General features: G+C 45.8%; 1 protein-coding gene across 1 annotated transcript in view; it reads right to left on the bottom strand.

Moving 5' to 3' along the window:
• The window catches only part of PLEKHO2 (pleckstrin homology domain containing O2), a 40,855-nt gene extending 21,603 nt beyond the window's left edge, over window positions 1-19,252 (bottom strand). The window contains exons 1-3 of the mRNA XM_036735820.1: window positions 19,052-19,252; window positions 11,034-11,183; window positions 3,996-4,112 (exon numbers count right to left, since the gene is read on the bottom strand). Coding sequence (XP_036591715.1) covers window positions 3,996-4,112; window positions 11,034-11,183; window positions 19,052-19,063 — 279 coding nt within the window. The 5' untranslated portion in view covers window positions 19,064-19,252. The remainder of the gene's footprint in view (window positions 1-3,995; window positions 4,113-11,033; window positions 11,184-19,051) is intronic.
• Window positions 19,253-23,909: the final 4,657 nt, after the last annotated feature.

The raw sequence follows: 23,909 nt of genomic DNA, 5'->3' as shown, positions 1-23,909 counted from the left end.
AATATTAACAACAGCTAGCACTTATGAAGAGTTTTAAGTTTTGCAAAATGTTTTAAAATATTATTTTATTTTTCATTACAACAACCCTAGGAGGCAGCTGCTATAATTATCTCCATTTTACAGATGAAGAAACTAAGGCAGACAAGGTTAAGTGACTTGCCCAGGGTCACACAGCTGGTAAGTACCTGAGACCAGATTTGAATTCAAGGTCTGCCTGACTCCAGATCTCTTGTCCTATTCACTTGGATCCCTAGATTGTGAGCTTCTCAAGGACAGGAGCTGTCTTTTTCCCTTTCTTGGTATCCCCACGGTTTAGTGGAGTTCTTGGCCTATGGTAGGGGCTTAATAAATGTTTACTAAGTGACTGACCTAGCTGCCTCAGTCCTAGCTCTGCTTTGTCTATCTTCCTCCAGGGCAACAGGAAGCCCTGAATGACCCCAGGGCTCAGTGAGGTCCTCAAATATCTCTCTCTACTGCCTCCTAGACTTCCCATCCCTCACTGGCGGAATAAGGGTTAATGAACTAATAGTCAAAAACACAAAGCCTCCAGTGCACGAGGCCCAACAAGTATGATCAGGTACCAGGAAAGAAAGGAGTGGTAGAGAAGGAGTATCTTGGGCTGAGGTGGAGAAATGCTCCGCAGAGTCTGGGGGAGGGACAAGATGACCTCTGGGAGGGAAGGGGGGGAGAAAAATGAGTTGGCAAAGGGAATCTATGATTCAGCCTCACACAATTGTTCCTGCTGCACATCACAAATGGAAAATGCTGGGTGGGTAACACAGCATACCACACAGCTGCACATGGAAGTTGGGGAAGGGGGTGGGGGGGGAAGAGAACGCAATCTGAACTCTGTCTCAACATCTGTGAAAGTATGCTGTGTGTCAACACCCTCTATAGACTCCCAGCCAAAGAAAAAATGGTACAAACAGCAAACTTTTCATCTGCGACCCACTCCCCCCAACCTTTTTTTGGGGCCACAGAGGAATCTTGCCAGCAAGAAATCATACCCAGGCTCAGACAGAAATGAAATCAGGGGAATGAGGAGGGTGGAGCTCTTTAAAGCCATGGGATCTCCCAGCAGAGAATGATAGGGGCAGCGCCTAGAAATTCATAGAGGTCAGTGCTGAGCTCATGCCCAGGGGCTAGGGGAGCAAGATGAGGACAAGACCCCTCCAGCTCTCCTTCTATGGCAGCGTTTTCAAAACACTCTCTAATAGGATATTACTTAGGGATAGGAGCAGGGAGATTGGGGGTGGGGGAGATTAAACAGGAAGACTGCCAAGGACACTTCAACACCTAGGGGCCACCTGAATGCAGGGGTAGCCAACCTATCCTTGGGTTATGTCCCAAAGTCCCCAATCTCCAGCTCTACAGAGCACAAAGTAACTCAGCTCCACATCTCCCATTTCCAAACCCCAGCCTCCATCTTAAAGAACATATGCATCCCAACTCCCCCAACAGATTCCACTTCCCCTATGGAAAACTAGGGAGTTGGACCCACCGGGGTTCAGTCAGGGACAGGTTCCACTGACCAGGGACCCACCAAAGGAAAACTTACAGATATAGCCTGGGTACAGGCTGTCTCCTGGCAGAAAAGGCGGGGAGGCTGTGTTAAAGATTTGCTTGCTCAATACAGAAATACAGTGACTGTATTCCAATACAGAAAGAGGTTTAAATGCATCTCCCGTCAATAATCAGCTGGGGAGATGTCCAAGAGAAAATTATTAAAAGGACCCACCTGTAGCAGGCACCTCAGTCAGACCATTTCAGATTCCAATTAATGTAGAATCTATATGTGGCAGTGGAGGAGGAGGAGCTGTCTGGGCAAACCCAGCAGCCTTTTAGCTAAGGCCTTAGAAGTAGGGGACAGAGGCGTGCTGCCCTGAGCATCCAAGGATTCTCCCAGGCACATTTAAAGAGATGGGTCAATGGAGGGGCCACAGGACTGAGCCAGATCCAGCAACCATACAATAGGCATTTTCCAGAACTATCCCAGTTGTAGGAAATGAAAGTTCACTTATCAATTGAGAAGCAGCTTAGTACAGCAGAAAGGGCTTAGAGTCAGGAGAGACCTGAGTTCAAGTTTCACCTTTCATCTTATACAGTTACTAGCTAGGAGACCTTGGGTATTTCCCAAGGCTTTCCCTGGCCTTTTCCAAGCCTCCATTTACTCATTTGCAAAATGAGGATAAAAACACTGTAGTAGCTGGTTGTCTTTGTCCTTCGTTCTCGAAGAGGACCATGACATCAGGAAAATGATGATGTGACTTGCAGTTGACTTTGATTTGAGTGAGAGAGGGCTGTTCAAGGTCACCAGCCTCACTTTCTCCTCCAGAGCCATCTGGGTCCAGTGGACTGGATGACCCAGGATGACTGGAGATGGCCCAGGATGCATTGGGAGACCCTGGCCCTTTCAGGCTGAGGCCTTTTCAGGTTCTCACTTTGAGTGAGGTAACGCCCATTCAGTGAACAGGCCTCTTTAAGAAATGAGTCAAAGGATGGCCCCTTTAATTAGAAAAAAGAAAAAAAAATAGCTAAAAAGTAGCTAAGGGTAGTCAGGAGGTTCATCTGAGATGATGCACACCTTAAGCCATTGGATATTGTACTGTTATAAATATTGATATTATTAATAACTATAATTAATTGTTTTAACATTAATAATTAATAAAATCATTAATTAATGATATGGTTTTTCAAAAGGAATATCCTTTGTCAGGCTTTTGTCATTCAGTCGTGTCCAACTTTCCATGATCCCATGGACTTTGTCTGTGGGGTCTTCTTGGCAAAGATACTACAATGATTTACGTTTCCTTCTCCAGCGTGTCCTCATTTTCCAGATGAGGACCTGAGGCAAATAGGGGTTAAGTGACTTGCCCAGGGTCATACAGCTAGTAAGTTTCTGACGCTGAATTTTAACTCAGATCTTTCTGACTCCAGGCCTGGTATTCTATCCACTGATCCAATTAGCTGTCCCTTCATCAGACTACATGTCTTATTTCTGGTCTGGAAAATATGGTGAACATTGTGCTAGGTCACAAAGCTTATACCTAATGAGATATTTGTCCAAAAGCACTTGGGACAGTGCCTGGCACATAGTAGGAGCTCTAAAAGTGACTGTTCCTTTCCCTTCCCCCTTCATGGAGGTTATAGGACTATCTTCCTGAATGGGAGAATATAGAAAGACCATTGTATTTGAGGTCAGGAGTACCTGGGTTTGTGTACTGGTTATATTACACTTGCTAGATATGGGACCCTGGACAAGTAAGCAATTTGTAAACATTAAAGCAGAGGGACAAGGTGGGGAATAGGGAGGAGGAAGTGGGGTGCATCCAGGTGGCACAGTGGAGACAGCACCAGCCTGGAGCCAGGAAGACCTGAGTTCAAATCCAGCCTCAGACACTTACTAGCTGTGTGACCCTGGGCAAGTTGCTTAACCCAGTTTGCCTCAGTTTCCTCATCTGTAAAATGAGCTGGAGAAGGAAATGGTGAACGAATCCAGTATCTTTGTCAAGAGAACTTCAAATGGAGTCGTAGAGAATCAGAAACAACTGAACAACAACAACAGACATTAAAGCACTATAGAACTGCCAGCTATTATTACTACCAGTAGTACAGGATTACTGTGACAATGCTTTGTAAACTTTAAAAGAGTATAGTAATGTTAGCTATTATGAATAATAATAATAAAATGTAAGCTATTATTATTTTCTTGAAAAAAGTTTTTTTTTGATAGTCATTGTGATAAAATAGATCTCAAGGGCTGGCCTTGTGTCGTGCCTATCATATGTGATGACCATGTGACCTAGGTAAGCACACAACCTTTCCTCAGTCAAACTCTCTAAGCTTCCAGGTTGAAGAGGAGGTGCCAGCCTGCACTGATGAAGGGAATTCTTCCCTCTGAGTGCACTACCGTGATGTCTAAATGAATATTGGCCAATAATAAAAAATTGTGAGGTGCAGAGAGAAGGAAGGGGGCAAAAAACATATTTTCTTACCTTGTTCCCAGGAGATCGAAGCAAAATAAACCGATGCTTCTTCTTTAGGAGAGCTCGATAGTCTTGGCACTTCTCATAGCTGCCCAGTTCTACAGTCTCTATGCAGTTCTGCTCATCCTGGGGAGAAGAAAGAAAAGTGATCACTAGGTTAGAGGATGAAATTCCACCTTAGTCCCAACCCCTGCACAGGCGTGCGCGCACACGCGCACGCCTGGAGGTTAGGAAGGTCAGCAGTCACCCCTAGTGTGTTATACGTAAGGGGAAAGGGTAGTACACAAGGGAAATTTTAAAATATTACTTTTTAATAACTGCATAAGTTTTACATCAAGTATTTATTGATGGAAACCTCTGATGTTAAGAGTGATGGTTCAAAGCTACTGGCGGATGACTACAAACAGGGGGTACGATTTTCAAATCTGGCCGAGCAAGTCTCTACATCATGCCCCTTAGACTGACACTGATGAGATATGATGGAGCAGGCACAACTGCAGGTGGAAACAACTTCCTAGGGATGTTCTCCATTGATGGTGACCACGGCATATTGGCTTTCCCTGACTTGCAGACTGTTGATTTGTAAAAGAACTCTGGGAAGGGAGGCTGGCTAGTGAAGGTCCAGTGAGAAAACAAACATTTACAGGTACATCACTGAGCACTAGACATACAATTCAGCATAAAAGGGTCTTGCTTTTGAAAGCCTTATTGCCTTAGATGGGAAAGAGGATATACAGAAAAAAAGAAGAATGGTTACAATAAGGTAGAATCCTAGAACAAAGTAGGAAGGAAAGACAAAAGGAAGGAAGGAAGGAAGGGAGGGAGGGAGGGAGGAAGGAAGGGAGGGAGGGGGGAAGGGTGGGAGGGGGGAAGGGAGGAAGGAAGGGAGGGAGGAAGGAAGGAAGGAAGGGAGGGGGGAAGGGAGGACGGAAGGAAGGGAGGAAGGAAAGAAGGAAGGGAGGAAGGAAGGAAGGAGGGAGAGAAGGAAGAAGGCAGGGAAGGAGGGAGGGAGGGAGGGTAATTGAAGCATATGTTTTTAATATACAAAAGAGAGCAAAAGGAAGGCCAGAAGTAAAAACAAACAAGAACAGCTTTGAAAGTTACACGTGGATGAAAAAGCCTACTCACTTCCAGAAAGAGAAGTGAAAGACTCGGAGGACAGATTAAGAAAAATTTTTTTGAGGGGGATACACAGTCAAATTTGTTTTGCTTGGTTATACATGTTTGTAAGCGGGAGTTTTGTTTTTCTTGCTTTCTCAATTGGGAGAGTAACAGGAGGTGAGAGGGAGAGAAGGAAGATCTTGATACAAAGAAAATTACTTTTAAAAAGTTTAAATGTTGAATTTATTATATACTTTAAAAGCACGATGTACATAAGAGAGATACGTTTTATATCCAATCCCTAAAATTCCATCTCTAGTCTGCAGTTTCACCAATAGGTCTTCATTTACTTATTTTACAGATGAGGAAACTGAGGTAAAGATAGGTAAAGAGATTTGCTCAGGGTCACTAAAGCAGTTAGTGGCAGAACCAGGATTCAAACTCAGTTCTACTGATTCCAAATCCAGTGAGCTTTCTCGTATGTTATATGGCCTTTAAGTTGGGCATTGAAGGCTTGGTGAGATTGCCTTAAGTGAAAGCGGAGGACAGCATTCCATACTGGAGAACAGCATGAGCAAAAAGGGGGTGGGGGGGGACACATGGAATAGCTAGTGGACTGTAAGCCTTTCCACTAACCCACTTGGTAATTCTGGGGTTCTGGAGCAAGACAGTTTCCCCTGAAGTAGCATGGAGAGATTAGTCACTGATCCTATTCTTAGACTCCAGAAGTTGCTGTGAAGGTAGAATTAATAGTTGCTCCTGCGGAGAAAATCAACTAGGGATAAATGCAGGACCTTTAAAGATCATGAAGTCCAGGGGTTCTTAGATAGCTTTCTGGGAGTCTGTGAACTTGGATGGGGAATATATGTGTGTGTGTGTGTGTGTGTGTGTGTGTGTGTGTGTGTGTGTATACATATATATCTTGATTCAACATAATTAGCTTCCTTTGTAATTTTGCTTTATGTATTTAAAAACATTATTTTGAGAAAAAGTCCATAGACTTCACCAGACTGCCAAAGGGGTCAATGACACAAATATTAAGAAGCCCTGATACAATCCTACTGTCTCATTTTACAGTAAACTAAGGCCCAGAGTGGGAAAGAGATTTGCCTAAGTTCATGCAGCCATTTCATAAATAGCTCCATTAACTAATCAACTAACAATAAGCATTTATTAAGTGCCAAGTATGTACCAGGCACTGTTCTAGGCACAAAAAAATATGAAGACAAAAAGAGCTGAGATAGTTTGGTCTGCCCTCAGGAAAATTATATTCAATCATTTAATCAAAAGGATTCCCTCCTTGGGATATCCCATCCTTGGGTCTCTTGGTCATTAGGACAAAGGCAAAGACTAACAGTTCTGGGGACAAGCAAAGATGAGTCAGTCACCTGTGGGAATCCTGAGGCCAATTCTCTTAGAAGAGTGTTAGCCACAGGAAGCTCTGCCTTGAGCGGCACATCTTCCTGAATCTTCTCTGATTAAATGAAGCATCAGATACTAAGAAAGAGTTGGCAGCCTTCATGTCCAATCTCCCCCCCACAACCCCCAGACTTCATTTGCAATCCTTTTCATGGGATTCTCACTGCTTCTGGGTGACCACCCCACCCCAAACACACACAAGACTCAGGAGGGGTTTGGGGAGTGGGGAGAGGTTTCTGAGGTCCAAAAACTAGCTAATTTAACCCTTTCCCTCTCTCTCTCTCTCTCTCTCTCTCTCTCTCTCTCTCTCTCTCTCTCACACACACACACACACACACACACACCCCAGTAGTTAATTGGTTTATCCCCTGGGTGTGACTAAGTTGAAGCATTCTTCCTGGGTGTGGCTTTGTCTTCCCGGAGGGAGTTCTGAAGTAGCAGAAGCCGATCTGGTCTGGCCTGGAACACACTAAGCCTGGGGCTGAATCCTACAGTAACCCAGCCACCCTAAAAGAGGCAGCCACTACTAGCAGAGAAGCTGAGACTGGGTACCACAGAGAGAGCCAGCAGGAAACACCAAAGGGGCTGACTATTTCTGGATCTGACTAACCTGAGCTAAGGATTTAAGATGCAGTTGTCACCCATAAGGCTTTGCTGAGGAGATGCACTGGTCTGTCTTGATAATTCATGTGTAGAAGTTTATATCTGAGCTGCTTTGTTGATAGAAAAAGCTGGTTCTTCAGTCTCTGAGAATGCTGTTGTCACAAGGTGTTCAAGGCCTGGGAACCTGTACCACACCTGTCCTGCATCACCTTCGCCTCCAAATTCAGGCCCCCTTCCTGGCTATACTCTACCTCCTATCCTTCAAGACCTGGCTCAAGTCCCCCTACCCGCACTCTGGAAAGCCTTACAAGACCCGAGTCCACAGTGATCTCTCTGCCCTATAAGAATGATACATTCCTTATTTGGCATCTATAGAAAATCAGCACATTATGGTTTACAAAGTGCATTCTTCACAGCATTGATGTGAAGTACATGGTTCAAGTGTAAAGAAACATAGTGGAGGGAGGGGGGGGTTGTTCTTCTCTGCACAAGTATATTATTCCATTTTCCAGATGAGGAAAACTGAGGCTCAAAGAGGAAATTGGACTTGCCCAGAGTCACACAGCCAGGATTGTATCAGAACCAGCATTCCAATCTGAGGCTCCTGACTTCTAGTCCTATCCTTGCCTCTGTAATACTGCCCGCTAAATGATGATCAAGTCATATCTGAGGATTGATTGACTGAATTAGGGCATACAAGAGGCTTCCCTGTGAACTCTGATGAGGCTGATCCTGGTAGAGAAAACGGCAAACTCCAAAGCAATTTCTAAGATAAGCTACTGCCATTCACAGGTCTGCAGAGGCAACCTCCTAGCTGGACAAATGCAAACATGGAAACCCCTTCCCTCCCCCACCTTTCCTCCCCTCCCTCTGCCCTCGCTCTCTAAGATACACATGTTGGAAAATTATAGCCAAGGTTGGGGGTTAGGCGAAGTAAGGCCAGACCTCTGCCGCTGCCATCGCCGGGGGATGTTATTCCTGAATGGCCAGCTAGCTACCAGCTGCCTGCTCATATCCACCCCAGCTGGAGGAGAATTTCTGGGCATTCCGGAGCTTCGTCTCAGCTCAAATTGCTGAATCATTCCTGACCTTCTACAGCTCAAAAAACTACCCCCTCAGACAACAAACCCAAAGCATTAGGAGAAGCATCTTTGGAATATCAGCTTCTCTGACAGCAAGGGAGAGAGAGCCAGAAGCATTCTTTAGGATCCCTGTTCCTTGTCTCAAAAAAAAAAAAAAAAGAAAAGAAAAGAAAAGAAAAAGGAGAGGGAAGAAGTACGTTATGAGGCATTTCTCAATTCCTGCCCCACAGCCAGATCCCCTACCATCCCCCTTCCCCAAAGTGTTCAATTCTTGAAATGGTGTTTGAGTTTCACATTATGATCCTTTTATTTTTAATTGCATTTTTCTCTCTTCTTCTTAAATCAGATCCGGATGAAGCAATAGGTAAGTGGAATTTTCTCCATTCCTCAGTTTAGCATGGTCTAGGCTCCCACCAGATGTGGCCAAGGGCATGCCTGACTTAGTCTGACAGCTGGGCTGTCACTCATCCCCACAGCAACTGGGAAGCTGAGCTGTGACAAGACCACTTCCTTATAAAAATACCACCACACATCCATGTTTCCAGTTCAGGCACATCCAAATTTGGCAATGGCAGTGGCAGCAGTGTTTGATACATCTGGAGGTGTGTCTGCATTCTCACCCACTGCTCCTGTTTCCCTCAAGCACTACATTCCCTGAGTTGGACTCAGGCAGGTGGAGGATGAGGTGCCCTGCAGAAGGCAGCACCTTTTAAGAAGACTCTAAATTCGTGCTTCTCAACTTTTTTTTAGTCTGTGACACATCTGTGAACTTGTTGAGACATACTGGAGCACTCTAGAGGAGGAAGGTCTCCTGCTTCCTTAGCTCCTCAGGCCAGCTGTTCTCTGATACATTCATCTCATTTCACCCCCCAACCATGGACAGTAACATCTCATTTATTCAAAGGTCAAACATGATAATCTCAGTCCTTTAGCCCCTGAAAGAGCTGTTACATAGTCCTTGGACTTTACTCCTCAGGACCTCCCAGAGAGTTTTATTGACTCTTACTTAACCAACAATTCTAACAAACTTAATAATCTAGTTTCTCAAGTCAGATGATTAGAAGCAGCAAAGGAAGGGGAGTAGGGGATGGTGCTATTAGAGGCAGGCACAATGACAGCAGAGGTGACAGCTGACAGCCTGACACTGAGGAGAGAGACAGAAAAACTGAGACTACTGAAGTGTATTACTATGCAATACAATAATGGATGTTTGTAAGGATGACCCTGAGTCATCGAGAAAAGGTTAAGTTCTGTTTAGTATTCTCTATTTAATAATGTAGACTATAACATATTTTATGAAGCGTTCCATTCAAGATTGCTACAGCAAAATAATTTTTAACAGTTAAAAAAAAAACCCCTACTTTCAGCCTTCTCTGATCTTCCCAGCAATATGTAATCTCTACATCCAGAGAGTCTTCATAGCACTGTCTGCATCTCTCCTATGTACTTATGACATTCTACTTTGAATTATAGTTACTACTGACCTTATCATCTCTCTAAGTAGATTACAAGCTCAGGGACCATGTCTTAGTCACTTTTGCATTAATTAATGATGCTCACCGAATTTAATTTAATAAGAAAAGTTCAATTATATGAAACCCTTCATTCCCAGAGAATGTTTGATCAATGAGAAATTGAGATGTATCAGACATCCCTACACACAGGCCCGCTTCACACACTCACCAGTCATGCCCACTCCTCTCTTCATCATGGTTCCAGGCCCTTCTGCCCTGATATCGAAGTGTTCTGACAATACACAGTCTGGGAAATAGTGATCTAAATCCATAGAAAATTGTTCACACTTCCCCAGCCTCCTCCCCAAGCATCAGGGAAGGAGATACTAGAAAGCCTTTGGAAACTGATCTGGTCCAAGCATCCTCCTTCAGGGTCATCATGTCCACACAGCATGTTGCTAAGCCAACAGCAGAATAGATAAAGTGTCCGAGATTGTACAGGAAACAGAAGGCTGAGACATAAGCAGAGCTCTTTAGGAAGTGGTGGGAATGAAAACAATATGACTGAATGGCTGTTCCAGGGTGGGGCTCAGAAACAACTCTAGCCATGTTCCTTTGGCTGAATTCCACCTCAGTTTATCACTAAGACCACTGTGATGATGGCCATAATAATTATTTTTATTAACAATAAAAATAATGATGATGCTAATGATAATGATACTATCCTGCTCTTATAAAGTACTTTTCCTATCTGTTATCTCATTTGTTACTCAAAATAACTCCGGAATGGAGGAAGAACAGGTATCATTACCCCTGCTTTACAGATGAAGAAACCAAAACCCAGAGGAAGTAAGTGATTTACCCAAGGTCAGACTGTATGTTAGAGGCTGAACTAGACATAGAATTAACAGCAGCATTTATATAAGCACTCGAGGACTTACAAAGTACTTTGCACATATGTTCTCATTTGTTCCTCACAACAGCCCTGTGAAACAGGTACTATTATTACATCCATTTTACAGATGTGGAAACTGAGGCTAAGCAAGGTGAAGTGACTTACCTCAGGGTCATACTGCTAATAAGCATGAGGAGGGATTTGAACTCAGGTCTTCCTGACTCCAAGTCCAGAAATCTGTGCCTCATGGTTCTGACTCCTGCTCTGACCTCTCCACTAGATTCTGCTGCCTTCTCATTTCTTCCTTGGTTTTTAGGATGGACAACCTTTCCATCTTCTACCTATCACATCCTCTAACCTGCTACTCCACCCTATCACATCCTCCAACCTGCTACTCACTTCTGGGTTTTGCTTTCCTCGTCTACAATGTGCTGTTCTGATCCCCAGGTCTTTCTTACAGTTACATCTTGACTGAACTGACTGGGTTCCTCACCTCATTCTCGTAGACAAGAAGTTGTGCCTTGCAGAGCAGGAGGTATCGGTCTTTCCAAAGTCCCAGGAGGCCCCCACTGCTCTTCTTGATCCATCCAGCCTTATCTGCCATCTGGGCACCTCGGAGCTTCTCACCACTCTCCTTCATGCCCTGAAATGATAGCAACGGACACACCCACATGAGGAAGAGACTCCAGAGCCAAGTTGGGAGGGAACTTCCCTAATCCCCAACCACTGGCTCTCAATTACCAAGGGAGGACAGTCACCGTAAGAAGTGGTTAAAAACATAACAAGTACCCTGCTGAAATTGGGATGTCAACCATTTTTACCTTGGGAACTTTCTCCCAGTAGCTTTTGCTGGGCCTTTCAGGATTTTAAATTTTACACACTTCTTAGCTGACGACTTAGACTCTCTCAAGTTTGCATGACTGTGTATACCCAGTGTGAGTTTATGTGGGGAAGAGGGGAGGTGTCAAAATCTGGAGGATGCTAGATGAAAATTAGCATTTACTAATTTTGGACACTTTATTATTTACATAAAACTAAAAAAAAAAGGGTCCAATCAAAAGTATAAGTGGCTGTACCCCTCCTCCTCCTCCTCCTCCTCCTCCTCTTCATGGGTGAGTTCATCTCTTCTGGCCCTATGGAAACAGCCAGAAAAACTGCCTTTGGAAGAACACACATATGCAAATTTATTTTGTCTCCTGAAACATTCACAGAGGCACCCTGTTTATAGCACAACAGAGCTTTGCCACCCTTCAGGAAGAATCTCCCCCTTACACTGCAGAAAGCCCTAACTGACCTCTTCACACACCCCACACCTCCTGGACCTTCTCTTCTAGCATTCATGGATCCCCTTCTGAATCCAGGGCAAAATCAAAGAATCTCATTCTATAGGGCTCTCTCTTGGGACTTTCTGCCAAGGTCATTTCTCTGACTTGGAATTTGTTGTCTTACTGAGTTGAGCCCCATAAACAAAACCTCCAAAGCTCCCCCAGAACCAAGAGATCCTTTTAGGGTTTTCGGTTTCACCAGTCCAAGCTCTAACTGGCACTGTGTCCCTCAGGCAGAAAATCCAGCATGGAGGACAGCAGCAGAGGCTAGTTATCACCCCACCCCAAGCACCTCTACCCAATTTAGCTCATGTTTGTAAAGTGTTTGACAATATACCAAGCGTTTTTCTCACATAATCCTATGAGATAGGTCAAATTTCTAGCATTTTTTAAGCATTTACATGTTACAAAGGAAGAACTTGACGTTAAGTGACTTGCCCACTGTCACATGGTTGGGAAGTCAGAGACTTAGACTGGGACCTGTCCTTCTGACTCCACGTCCAATCTTCTTTTCTCTACATTATACTGCCTGTCTTTGCACTTGGAGGAATGCAGAAACGGAAGAGTTCATCCAGAAACACAACCCTTTTAGGCAAGTTCTCTTGCTTTCAAGCCCTTCTAGAAGGAAACAAGAAAATATCCCACCCTAGTCTATCTCCCCACCCCCATCCTACCCTCCACTAATTCAAATACTAGGTAGTCCCTACCTCAGTACTCAGAATCTGACCCTGGCCTGGAAGTCTAGAAAGTGGGACCTAATCCCAGTTCTTTATCAAATGAACAATGGGATTCTCAGATTTCTCCCTAGTAATTTTGCAACATAGGTTACCAAGATATGTTCCAGGCTATTGGGATATGAGTTTATATCATCTAGGAGAAGTTTGATTGGGAAAAGGAGACAGGCCAATTATGCAACAAGACTGAAGGACTGCCCAGGTGTTGCACTGGTACCCATAGGGAACGTAAGCTCCTTGAGGGCCGGGACTGTTCCCCTTTTGTTTTTTGCATCCTCTATGCTTGGCGAAGTTACCTAGCACTTAGTAAACACTTAATAAATGCTCGATTGATGCTTGTTGACTGAAAAGATGGACTCCAACTCATCGAATGAACCCCCAATAGACCAAGAGTCACACAAGATGAGAAGGCATGGAATGTTCATTGAGATCATGGCTCCACTCAAGGGCTGACATAGAACATCAGGACAATGAGGCCAGGCTACTTCTCCAGGGACTTATCAGGTTGTGTAACTACCAGATAGATGACATTTCTGCAGGGATACAATATAGTCCTAGTGCACAAACCCAAGGACCAGGAGAAATGCAGGCCCCCCTCCACTGCCCACACATAGAAAAGAGGCAAGCAGAATTCTGAAACTGCATTTCTGCATTGCCTTGTTCCTCTCTGGGTTTCTGAGGATCTGTTCAGATCCAATCTTCCTGGGATAGCAGCGGGATCAGAACAACTAGGGAGAGGGCAGCAACAACCATGATTTCAGCAAGCTCAAGTTCCAACAACTACTGAGTGCCTAGCTGTAGGTGATGCAGGAGATGTCTTAGATACGGTCCCTTCTCTAGTTGGCATAGAAATGAGAAGTCATGGAAAGCTCACACCATGTGCCATAGAAAGCAATCCTGGAAATATGATTAATGCTTGAGAAACAATTACCTTGCCACACAAGATAGGGTAAATGTGGTGCGAGATTGTGTGGCACAGACTGGATGATAAAGGAATTCACAACAAGAGGAAATCAAATAGGCTCAGGAAAGACTTCATGGACAAAGGGTCTCTTTCCTCACTAAACTCTAGTCCCACGTTCTCCATTAAGTCTTGGGTGAATCTGGAGTTAGTGGACACGGGTTCATATGCCAACTCCAAAGCTTACTATCTACTCTCTGGGCAAGATACTAACTTCTCTGGTCCTCAATTCCCTCATTTGTATAAGAAAGAGGATAGTTTACTCTAAATGATTTCTAAGATCCCTTCCGGTTCCAAATCCAGGATCCCGCCCTAACCACTCCAGCCCACAGGGATTTGTTTCTCCCTCCCCTGAAAACTTACTGAATTTACTTTTTTATACGTTCACTTTACATTTTAGCATATGAAGCTTCAGAAGGTTATTTGGTTCGATTCTTACCTTCCTAAGTAGATTGCACACTCCTTGAAGGAAGGGAACCCCATAGGATACATCTTGTTATTGTCCTTCCCTCTCCCCATCAATGCTGGGCAAACCAGATTAACAAATAATACACAAATATTACGCAGGGAGGGTGCTGGTAAAATGTTTAACAACCAGCTCTTTGAGGGGGGAGAGAATGTGTGCAAAACACACTTTTAAGTTTAATCGGCATTATTAAAATTTTTTTCCATCCCTTTCTTAAGTCCAATCAACAAAACAATAAATCAAGCCCTGATTTGTAGTCTTTACCGATTTCTGAGATGCTCACAATGAAAATTTCACAATCTGATGATTGCCAGCACAAGAAGATTCCAACATATCCCTAGTACTAGATAAATTAGAGATGGTCAAGGCTAGGGTGAGGAATGCCTATTGTAAGGTGACTAGTACAGAATATTAATCCTGAAAAGTGCAGTGCTCCATAAATGAGGATCAAATCAGTCTGTTGTGCCATGGAAATGGTAGGATTTGTAGTAAGAAGACCTGAGTTTGAATCCTGGCCCTGATGCATTCTAGGGATGAAGCCCTTGGTGAGTTACTTCAGCTTTATGGACTTCAGTTTCTTCATGTGTAAAATGTGGCATTCACATCAGAAGAGGGCTGGGTTGGATACCAGTTCCAAATCTATAAGCCTATAAGGTAGGACTTAAGTTAGGCCTTGAAGGACATGTAAGACCATAGAACTTAGAAAGAAACCTTAGAGAATATCTTGTCTGGCCCTGTCATCCTGGAGATATTGGGAAATAGAGATCCAAGAAATGACTTATCTAAGGTCACATACTCTGGCATATTCTGCCAAAGAATAAGCAGAGCTAAAACTTGAACCCAAGGCTTCTGACTCCAAATCCAACACCCTCTTCATGTTCTGCCACAGATTTAGATTGGTAGAATGAAGAAAGGCCAGTCATAGGAAACAGCATGACCCAGTGTAGGAAGCAATGTCTTTTATTATCGCACATCATCATCATCCCAACACATCACACATGGTCCCCCCCTTTGCAGATGGCTGTTTGGATATACTCTGTTCCTGCTGTCACTCAGTTCCACCTGCCTCCTCCCTCTTCCTCCTCCCCCTCAGAGCCACCCTCCCCCCTATTCCATGAGGTCAGGGGATTGGCAATGCACCCGGAAGTTTTAATAAGCCATCCCTTTTCCTTGGCGCAGCAAGCCACTGCCACAGTGGAGGCTTTGTCCTTCTCAGCCTAGTTTCACGGCTGCCTCTCCTCTTGCTCACTGACCGGCTGACCACGGCCTTTTCTGTTTTTCCCTTCCTCTTCCCTCCTCCCAATCATCAGGTCTCCATGGAATCCTTTGAGTATACTCTGGGTACCTTCTGCTATATCCCAACCACTCAGCATCAAGACTCCTCTTCTTTCCCAGTGGCATCTTAGAGCCAAGGACAAGATGCCACCATAACCACTACAGAGGTTTTTCAGTCAGCAACAGAATGACCAAACTGCATATTCTGCTGAACAAAAAAGTGGGGTGTCCGGAGTGATAGCCTTAAATTGGTTACAGAGCACCCTATACAGTGAGCTTCCTTTAGTCAAATACAACAAATTTTTAACTTGATGAATAATACATAGGTACTAGGTAAATTAGAGATGGCAAAGGCTAGGACTAGATGCTACTAGAACGCCTAAAGTCAAGTCTCAGGGGGAAAAACTACTTCCTGTAGGAAGTAAGTTCTGAGCATTTCTGAAGGTAGAAAGGGAAATACTCTGGCAATCATAAGGGTGAGGACATATCAAGGACAGGAAAGGTTCCCAGGTAAATCAGCATTATAGAACATTAAAGCTGGGAAAAATCTTAGAGATCATAGAATGTAAGACAAGGAAAGGAGCTTATTGCCAATTCCAAAAGCCTCGCTTTATACATCAGGAAATGGAGACCACAGAAATGAAGTGATTGACCTAAAATTAGTAGTAGAGCTGGTACCTAGAACCTTAGTCAATCATTTGTCCAGTGTTCCTTCCACTACCCAACAGAGCCTCTGCAAAAAGGGAAGAGGTCTACAGGGAACAGTAAAACTGGATAGACTGGAGCAAAGAATACAAGCCAGACAAAGCCAATGGGTTAGAGAAAGTCATGCCCAAGAATTGAAATTTGATTCAGAAGAAACTGAGAGGAGATGTGAGTTTCTGGGAAAGGGAGTGGCAGTATCAAAATGATGCTAAAGGGAGACTTTCTTCACTTCCCTATACAAGATGAAGAGGAAGCTATATTGTCCAGGGATGAGGAGATGAAAGCCTGAATTAGGCCTGTGGTTGTGAGCCTGGGGAGAAAAAGTTAGAGCTGAGAAATAATTTAGGATAAAAATGATTAGGATTTGCTACCAAGGTAAATATCAGGGAGGAGAGAGAAGGTGAGAAGATAAAGGGGCATTGAAGATGACTTCCAAATTTGGGAGGGGATGAATGATGAGGACTTCAGTGGCAGTGACCAAAATGGTAGATGGGAGGATGAGGGAAAAAGATGAATACTGTATTTTCACTTTTTTAGTTTCAGTTGTTATCTTTAATGGGCAACAGGTTGGGTCCAGAGTCTCTCAGTCTCTGATTGATATAGTTTGTGGGCTGGCTCCTAAGACCCTCTCTAAAGAGGCTCTGACTTGAAAAATTATTTATTTCCTTGCCAGTCAGCTCCTGTCCCTACTACCCACTGGCAGAAAAACAGATCATCCTCTCCCACTGTTGGCCATGATGCCCCAACTTACCAAGAAGTGTTTGGGAATCCAAGCAGAAGAATAGACTATTTAACCTGGAAGGGATCTAAAAGAGTATAGACAAATCACTTAACCTTTTTGGGTGTCACTGTTTTCTGTAAAAAAGAGAGGGCTGAACTAGATGACCACAAAGGTCCAGCTCTAAGTTATGATCCCATAAGCCATATCACTTCACAGATGAACACACTGTAGTCTAAAGAAGAAAAGTACTATTGACACCTTCTATATGAGGCTTTTCCAGATCCTCCAGCTGTTAGGCTCCCCCAAGAAATTATCTTGCATTTATTTTTATATATATTTTCCATTTACTAAAGTGTTTTTCCCTATGGAACCTTAGTTCTGTGAGGGCAAAGAATATTTGGTTTTTGTCTCTGTAAACTTCATCACCTAGCATAGTGCCAGTTACATAGTAGGTACTTAAGAAGCCTACTATGTTGCCCAAGGTTACAGAATGAATGGCAGAGAAGGGACTAGAGTCTCTTCAATACCAGTCTAGTGTCTAACCATGGTGTTTATCCATAAAGACATGACCACTGAGACAGCAGGGAGGAAAGATAGCTATTTCTCTGATCAAATAGATGTTTCCAGGTTATCATATGTGAAAGATTTTCTGACCCAAGTCTGTCAGGATCTTGGTATGCTCAGCTATCACTTCAGCCAGGGGTTAGGAATCTGGGCTCAGGGAGTGCCAAGGACCATTATGGCACCAGTAGACTTCCTCCTAACTCCATAAGGACTCAACATCTTCCCTTGACCACAAGGGCTCAGGTCACCCTGACCAAGAGAAAGGAGCCAAGTTCTTAGCGCATCTCTAGCCTCCTACCTTTTGCTTTCTGTTTTCCCTAGAATCTGAGACTCCAGAGATTTCCTCTCGATGCAAGATTAAGAAAGGTCAAGTAAGCTCCCATCTCCAAATCTACTTCCAATTACCTAAATAATAGGAACTCTCTCACCCACATTCCCAAGCCACCATGATCCTTCTAGGTAAGAGAATTCTAGGACCTTTTGCACTGTATCTGCCTCTGATCAAAAGGCATGAGAAAATCCTGTATCAAGTTGGGAAAAGGGCTGTGGCCTGCCATCAGAGCTGACACTTCTCTCCCACTGACACCCTCCCCCTCTCTACTTTCCTTCCAGCTCTCTTTCCTACAGGGAGGCTGTTCCTCACACCCTGCACGGTGAGGGAAGGAGAGAGGGAAAAGGGGACACCAAAAGCCGAAGACATCATCTGCAGCCGTGTGGGTCTGTCTGTCTGCTCAGCCAAGGGAAACAACAACTCAGGCTACCCACCACAGTCTTGTTAACAGCCTCTGCCCTCCTCCTTCCCCCCAACCCCCGCCACACGGTGTCCCTTGGACAGATGTGGTCCGGTGGGTGGGGCTACATAAAGGACCTTTTTCTGGGTAGAAAAATGCAACTTCTTGGCCAACCCTCACCCCTGAGCTTAAGGAGGGGTGTGTGTGTGTGTGTCGAGAAGCACCCTTCCCAAAACCTCTCTGTACCAGGCAGGCTCCCTTCATCTACTAAGATATATAGTTACATTGGCTCGATCTCTGTTATATCTGGCAGTCTAGATTTCCCCAACAACCTCTTAGAACTTATAAAGAAAGGCTCCCCTCCACTGCCAGACACCCCCTTTACAGTCAGACACTCCTACCACAGGAACAGAGTTGAATTTCGGAGACCCCAGCAAGCTTTTTCCCTACCCTGAATTAGGAGGTGGTCCACGCCTTCAGAGCCCGAGTTAGGGGTGACGGAGGCAGAAAAAGAGGGGTAGTCAGACCAGGGCAGGGAGCAGGGATCTGGGCACAGAAGAGGCCCCCCCCCCCACCCCACACTTCCTCTACTCCGAGGATTAGCAGCGCCGACAGCCCTTCGTGCCCTCGCAGGCATCTTCAACCGGACTACCCGAACCACTAGCCTCCCGCCCCCGCCCTTCCTCCTGGTCTGTTCCCCGGACTCCCTCGACTCCCACAGTCGGTCTCGCCCCAGTCAGCGGATACGGCGCCCCTGCCCGGTGCCCGCAGCCCTGAGCTAAGCCGGGCGCACCGGGCGCCCGTCTCAGTAACCGGGCCAAGGGGGAGATACGCCGCTAGGAGCGAGGAGCCCCGGGCAGAGCCGAGGGAGGGGTCCAGGACGACCCCGGCCCAGGCCATCCGGCCGCCTGAGGTTGGAGCCCGACGGCTGGAGCCGGTCAGGGGCGCGCCCGTCCCCCCGAAGCCGGGCTCGACAGCCCCCTCTCCTCCCTCCCTCCCTCTCGGGGGGCCCCCTGCAGCCAGCCTCACCTCCTCCTCCATGGCCGGGCCGAGTGGGAGGCGGGGGTGAGGGGGGGAACGGGCGGGCGGCTCCCGCTCCTGCCGCTCCGCCCCGGGAGTCACTAGCCCGTCCGCCGCGGGGCCCCTGCGGCTCTGCTCGCCCCCATCCCGGCCGGGCGGCGGCTACTCCCCTCTGTCTGTCCCGCCTGCAGCTCGCCCAGAAGAAGAAACTTCGGCGGGGGGCGGAGCTGGAGGCGGGGAGAGATTTCTGGGGCCGGGGCGGGACAGGGGGCGGAACGAGGGGGCCGGGAGAGGTTGGTAGGGCCAGAGTCGGGGTGGGGCCGGACTCTGGGGCGGGGGGGGGGGGGGGGAGGGTTGACAGGGGCCGGGAGGAGTTGTTGTGTTGGTGGGGACGGAGCCTGGGCGGGGCCAGGGGCGGGACGAGGTGGGGGTCGAGATGGGTTGGTGTATTGGTGGGGCCGGAGCCTGGGCGGGGCCCGAAGGCGGGACCGAAGAGGCCAGGAGGGGTTGTGGGGCGGGGGCCGAGGAGGGGCAGGGGCCGGAACCGGAGGCGGGGCGGGCCCTTTCTTTCCTCTGGGCTCTTCCCCGAGCCGAAGCTAGGGTGGGATGCAGGATGGAGGATAGTGGATGCATGGTCACAGTCTGAAGCCACCTGTCTGGAGAAGAGCCTGGGTTAGGGAGATTGAGAAGGCTCCGGAACCGGCCCAAAACTCGGGCTGGGATCGGGGCGGGGGGATGGATAGCTAGAGGCTAAGGATGAGGGTAAACCAAATAAGTCTAAGACCCGGCCAGCCCTTGCATGGGCTGAACCAGGCGGAGCGAGGACTTGAAGGAGGCGGAGTCGAAGCTGCTGGAGTTTAAACCTCCGGCCGGTCACCTCCTGAGACGTGACTCTAGCCCGGCCCATCTTCCCCCCTCCTCCTTCTTCAAGCCTGTCTCCTCCTGGTTGGCTGGTCCTGGGACCCGCCGGTAGCGCCTCTTTGGCTCTGGGTACCACTCGCTGCCTTCCTCCGTCTAATCAGAGAAGTGGTCCAGAAGGAGAAAAGCAAAGAAGAGAGCGTCGGAGGCAGAAGAAGGCAGGGTAAGCTATAGGAGTTCAAACAGGGGCCTGTACGGCTTCTCTCTGCAATGGGTTGCATCAGTCTGGTCACCTCCTTCCCAGGCCTGGCAGAGATCTGGGAATTAGGATACCTGGGCTCTTTTGGCAGGTCAGGCTCTGACTCATAATGTCTGTCAGAGCTTGACTCTTTTCCCTCGTGGACCTCAATTTACCCTGATACGCAGACAATGCTATATAGTGGAAAGAGAGTTGAAATTGGAATTAGGAGAAACCGAGTTGCCTGTTTTGTAACTTTGGACACAAGTCTTTTAGCCAAACCTCAGTTTCCTCTTTTGTAAAATGGTGTACCTATGGTATTTGTCTCTCAGGGCTGCTGTGAAGATGAGATGAGATAATAAAGTGCTTTGCAAACTTTAAGTGCTACATAAATGGTAGCTATTATTATAATGTAACTTAGACAAAAGGAACTCTGGAAGCAGGAGCAATTGGACTTCTCCAGGGCCTGGGCAATTCAGTCTAAGATCCTTTCCAGGTGTAACTTTATATGAGTTTAAGTGAGGCTGCAACTAACTCGAGTGCTCCTCTCTCTCCTCTTATCAGAGGCTGGTTCATGCTGTTCCCTCCAACTTAGTCCCCAAATAAAACAACCACTACATTCCAAATGAAATCCCTCTCTCTCCAGCCACAAAACATCATATCATGCCCTTATCTTCTCCCCCAGCAGACGTCTCCCCTCTCATCTCTCAGGCTGTTTGGACAGGAGCTGCCATTCTCTTTGAGGGTTTAGTGTTGCCCCATCCCCACTGCCAAAACTTTCTCATTACACAGTTCCACCCTGCTGAATGGTGCCAGCTGGCATTTAGAATCTCTGGGAGGCTGTCATCACAGAAAGGGTTAAGTCAGACTTGCAGGATCAGTTGTGACCTCCTTAGCCTCTTACTTCCATGGCAGCAACTCTATACAGTAGTTGGGTCTCTACTTCCAGCTCTGCCCTTTCCCAGACAACTGTCTCTCCCTGTCTGGGCCCTGGGCACCCTGACCTGCTTTCAGATTTGTGTCCTGAATTAGCAGTTTGAGGACCTAATGCCCCAGAGGTAACAATGCCCCTGGCCTGGTTTGTCACATGAAGAATAAAGATGAGAAAAGCATCCCTCTCTCAACTCTCAGGATAGATTTGGACCATCAGAAAAAGGCTGATATCACTGAACCTGTCGACCCATGGAATGTGAGAAAGGTGCAGAGCTGTAGTGACCTGGGCTCCTGGACAGAGGAGGGTGTCTTGTCCTGCCCAGAGACTCCACCCCTTTGTTCTTTTTCCTTCCAATCCCATACAAACCCCAACTTGATATCATGGGAACCTAGATTTAGAGCTCAAGGGACCTTAAAAGTTATTTGTACCAATTCTTCATTTTGCGGATGAAGGAATTAAGGCCCAGAGAGATTATTTCATTTGCCTTCCTTCCTAGTGCTTAGAATCCTACCACCCCTTCAGGGCACATCTCAGATGCCACCTTTTTCACTTGCCTGACCACAGTGATCCCTTCTTTCTCTGAACTGGAGCACCCATACTACTTACTTGGTACCCCCTCTTTATTGCCTTCCACCAATAGGTATCTTTTTCTTTGGAGGTCGCTTGTCTCCCCAACGAGTTGGTAAGTTTGCCCTCTGAGAGCACAGATCATGTTTAGGTTTCTGAATCTCCAGTAGCTTGCACGTAGAAGACACTCAGTAAATGTTTTTTGATTGACAAAATGCCTCTGACAGTACCAGGGGAAAGCCTTCTGGGTATTTGCTGATGAACACACCCAACACAAATTTTCCAATACCTAAGCCTTTTGTTGCTGTTTTTTCTCAAGTATTTGAAAGGTCTGAGTTGTTCCGGTGCCTCTTGTGTTTGTTGTAGTGTCTGTTGAAGAAAATCCGTCCTGGGACATCAGAGGAAGCCACGCCTGTCGCAAGCTGATGCAGGCACCGTGTGGTTTTATTTTTCTCAATCTCCAGCCTTGTGTAATCATCGCTCTGCCCTCTGATCCTGCCTTGGGTTTTAGACGTGCTGGGTTGTGCTTCTTGGGCCTTGACTTTCAAGGGTTGAAGTCACTATAGGGAAATGGAGTCTGGAGCTAGGAGTCAAAAGAGCTCATGTCTGTGTCCTGCTCTGCACCATGACTCACTTTGTGAACTTGGGCAACTCACTGGTCTTCCACATTTCACATTCAACAATCTATCTACCACAGGACAATACCTCTCCCAGAACCTTCATTTTATCCTTAAGGAACAAAGGTTCAGTTCTGATTTCCACGCTGATCATGAAATCTAGAAGATAAGGGTTCAAATCCTGCCTGAGACAATTATTTGCTGTGACCCAACTAATAATTCCAGTACTTAGTGCGGTGCTTGACACATAGAAAATTACTTAAGTGCTAGTTGATTTGACTTGACTTAACTTGATCCTCTGCAAATCATTTAACCTCAGTGGATCTCATTTTTCTCATCCGTAAAATGAGGAGATTGAACATGTAATCTCTAATGTCCCTTCTAGCTCTAAATCAGGTGTTCTTAACCTTTTTTGTGTCTGTGTCCTGGACACCTTCAATAACCTGGTGAAGCCTATGGATTCCTTCTCAGAATAATGTCTTATTAAACTTGTTAAATGCATAAAATAAAATACCAGAGTTTACAAAAGAAATCAATTATATTGAAATATAATTATTAAAATATTAAACAAGTGACGAGCCATAGCTCTAAATCAATGATCTCATGACTAAGGTCCCTTCCAGCTATTATGCTCCATGAGTCTATACCTTTTAGGATGCAAAGGATGCCTGAAAATACAGAGGCCAAGGCACCAAAGGAGACAGAAACTGCTTCCCTCCTCATTCTCTGCAGTAACCTCACAGGATATAGATAGTACCTCTATAATCTGACTGGTCAGACTACATCTAGACTATTGAATTCAGCTCTGGGAGGCCCATTTTAGTTGGAGCATTGATCTATTGGAGATTGTCTGAAGGAAATTGATCAAGAGGAAGAGGTGCAACCAATTCATGCCATTTAAGGCTAGCCAAAGGAACTGGGGATGTTTAACCTGGAAAGTAAAAGGCTGAGTGGGGATATGATAGCTGTCTTCAGATATGGAAAGGGCTGTCATGTGGAAGAAGGATTCAACTTCAATTTGTCAAACATTTATTAAGTGAAGGCTATGAATACAAAGACAAAACTAAAGTAGTCCCTGCCTTCAAAGAGCTTGCCTTCTACTGTAGACAGGAACATGGTACAGTGGGAGATCTGTAGGCTTTGACATCAAAAGACTTGGATTCAAATGTCAGATTGTCTCTTTACTACCTATGTTGGACCTTAGCCACCAATGTCCCTCTCAGCTCTGAAATCTATGCTCCTGTGATTCCATGTGGGTATACTATATACATAAGTAAGTAAACAGAAAATAATTTCAAGAGGGGAAGTGCTACCATATGAGTCACTGAGAAAGGACCCTCATATAAGAAGTAACACCTGGGTTGTGCCTTGAAAGAAGCAAGGGTTACAAACAAGGGTGATGAGAGTCCAAATAGACTTGGGTAGAGGAAAGAGGACAAAGACTTCAAGTTAAGAGATGGAAGGAAGGAAGGAAGGAAGGAAGGAAGGAAGGAAGGAAGGAAGGAAGGAAAGGAAGGATGGAAGGGAGGAAGGGAAGGAACGGAAGGAAAGGAAGGAAAGGAAAGGAAGGAAGGAAGAGATTGAGGGAGGGAAGGAAGTATTTATTAAGTATCCACTATGTGCCGGGCACTGTGCCAAGTGCTTAATAAATAT

This window comes from Trichosurus vulpecula, chromosome 8 (genome assembly GCF_011100635.1).
Source record: "Trichosurus vulpecula isolate mTriVul1 chromosome 8, mTriVul1.pri, whole genome shotgun sequence".
NCBI lineage: Eukaryota > Metazoa > Chordata > Mammalia > Diprotodontia > Phalangeridae > Trichosurus > Trichosurus vulpecula.
The sequence above is the reverse complement of the archived record's forward strand: the minus strand, read 5'-3'. Positions and strand labels throughout refer to the sequence as shown.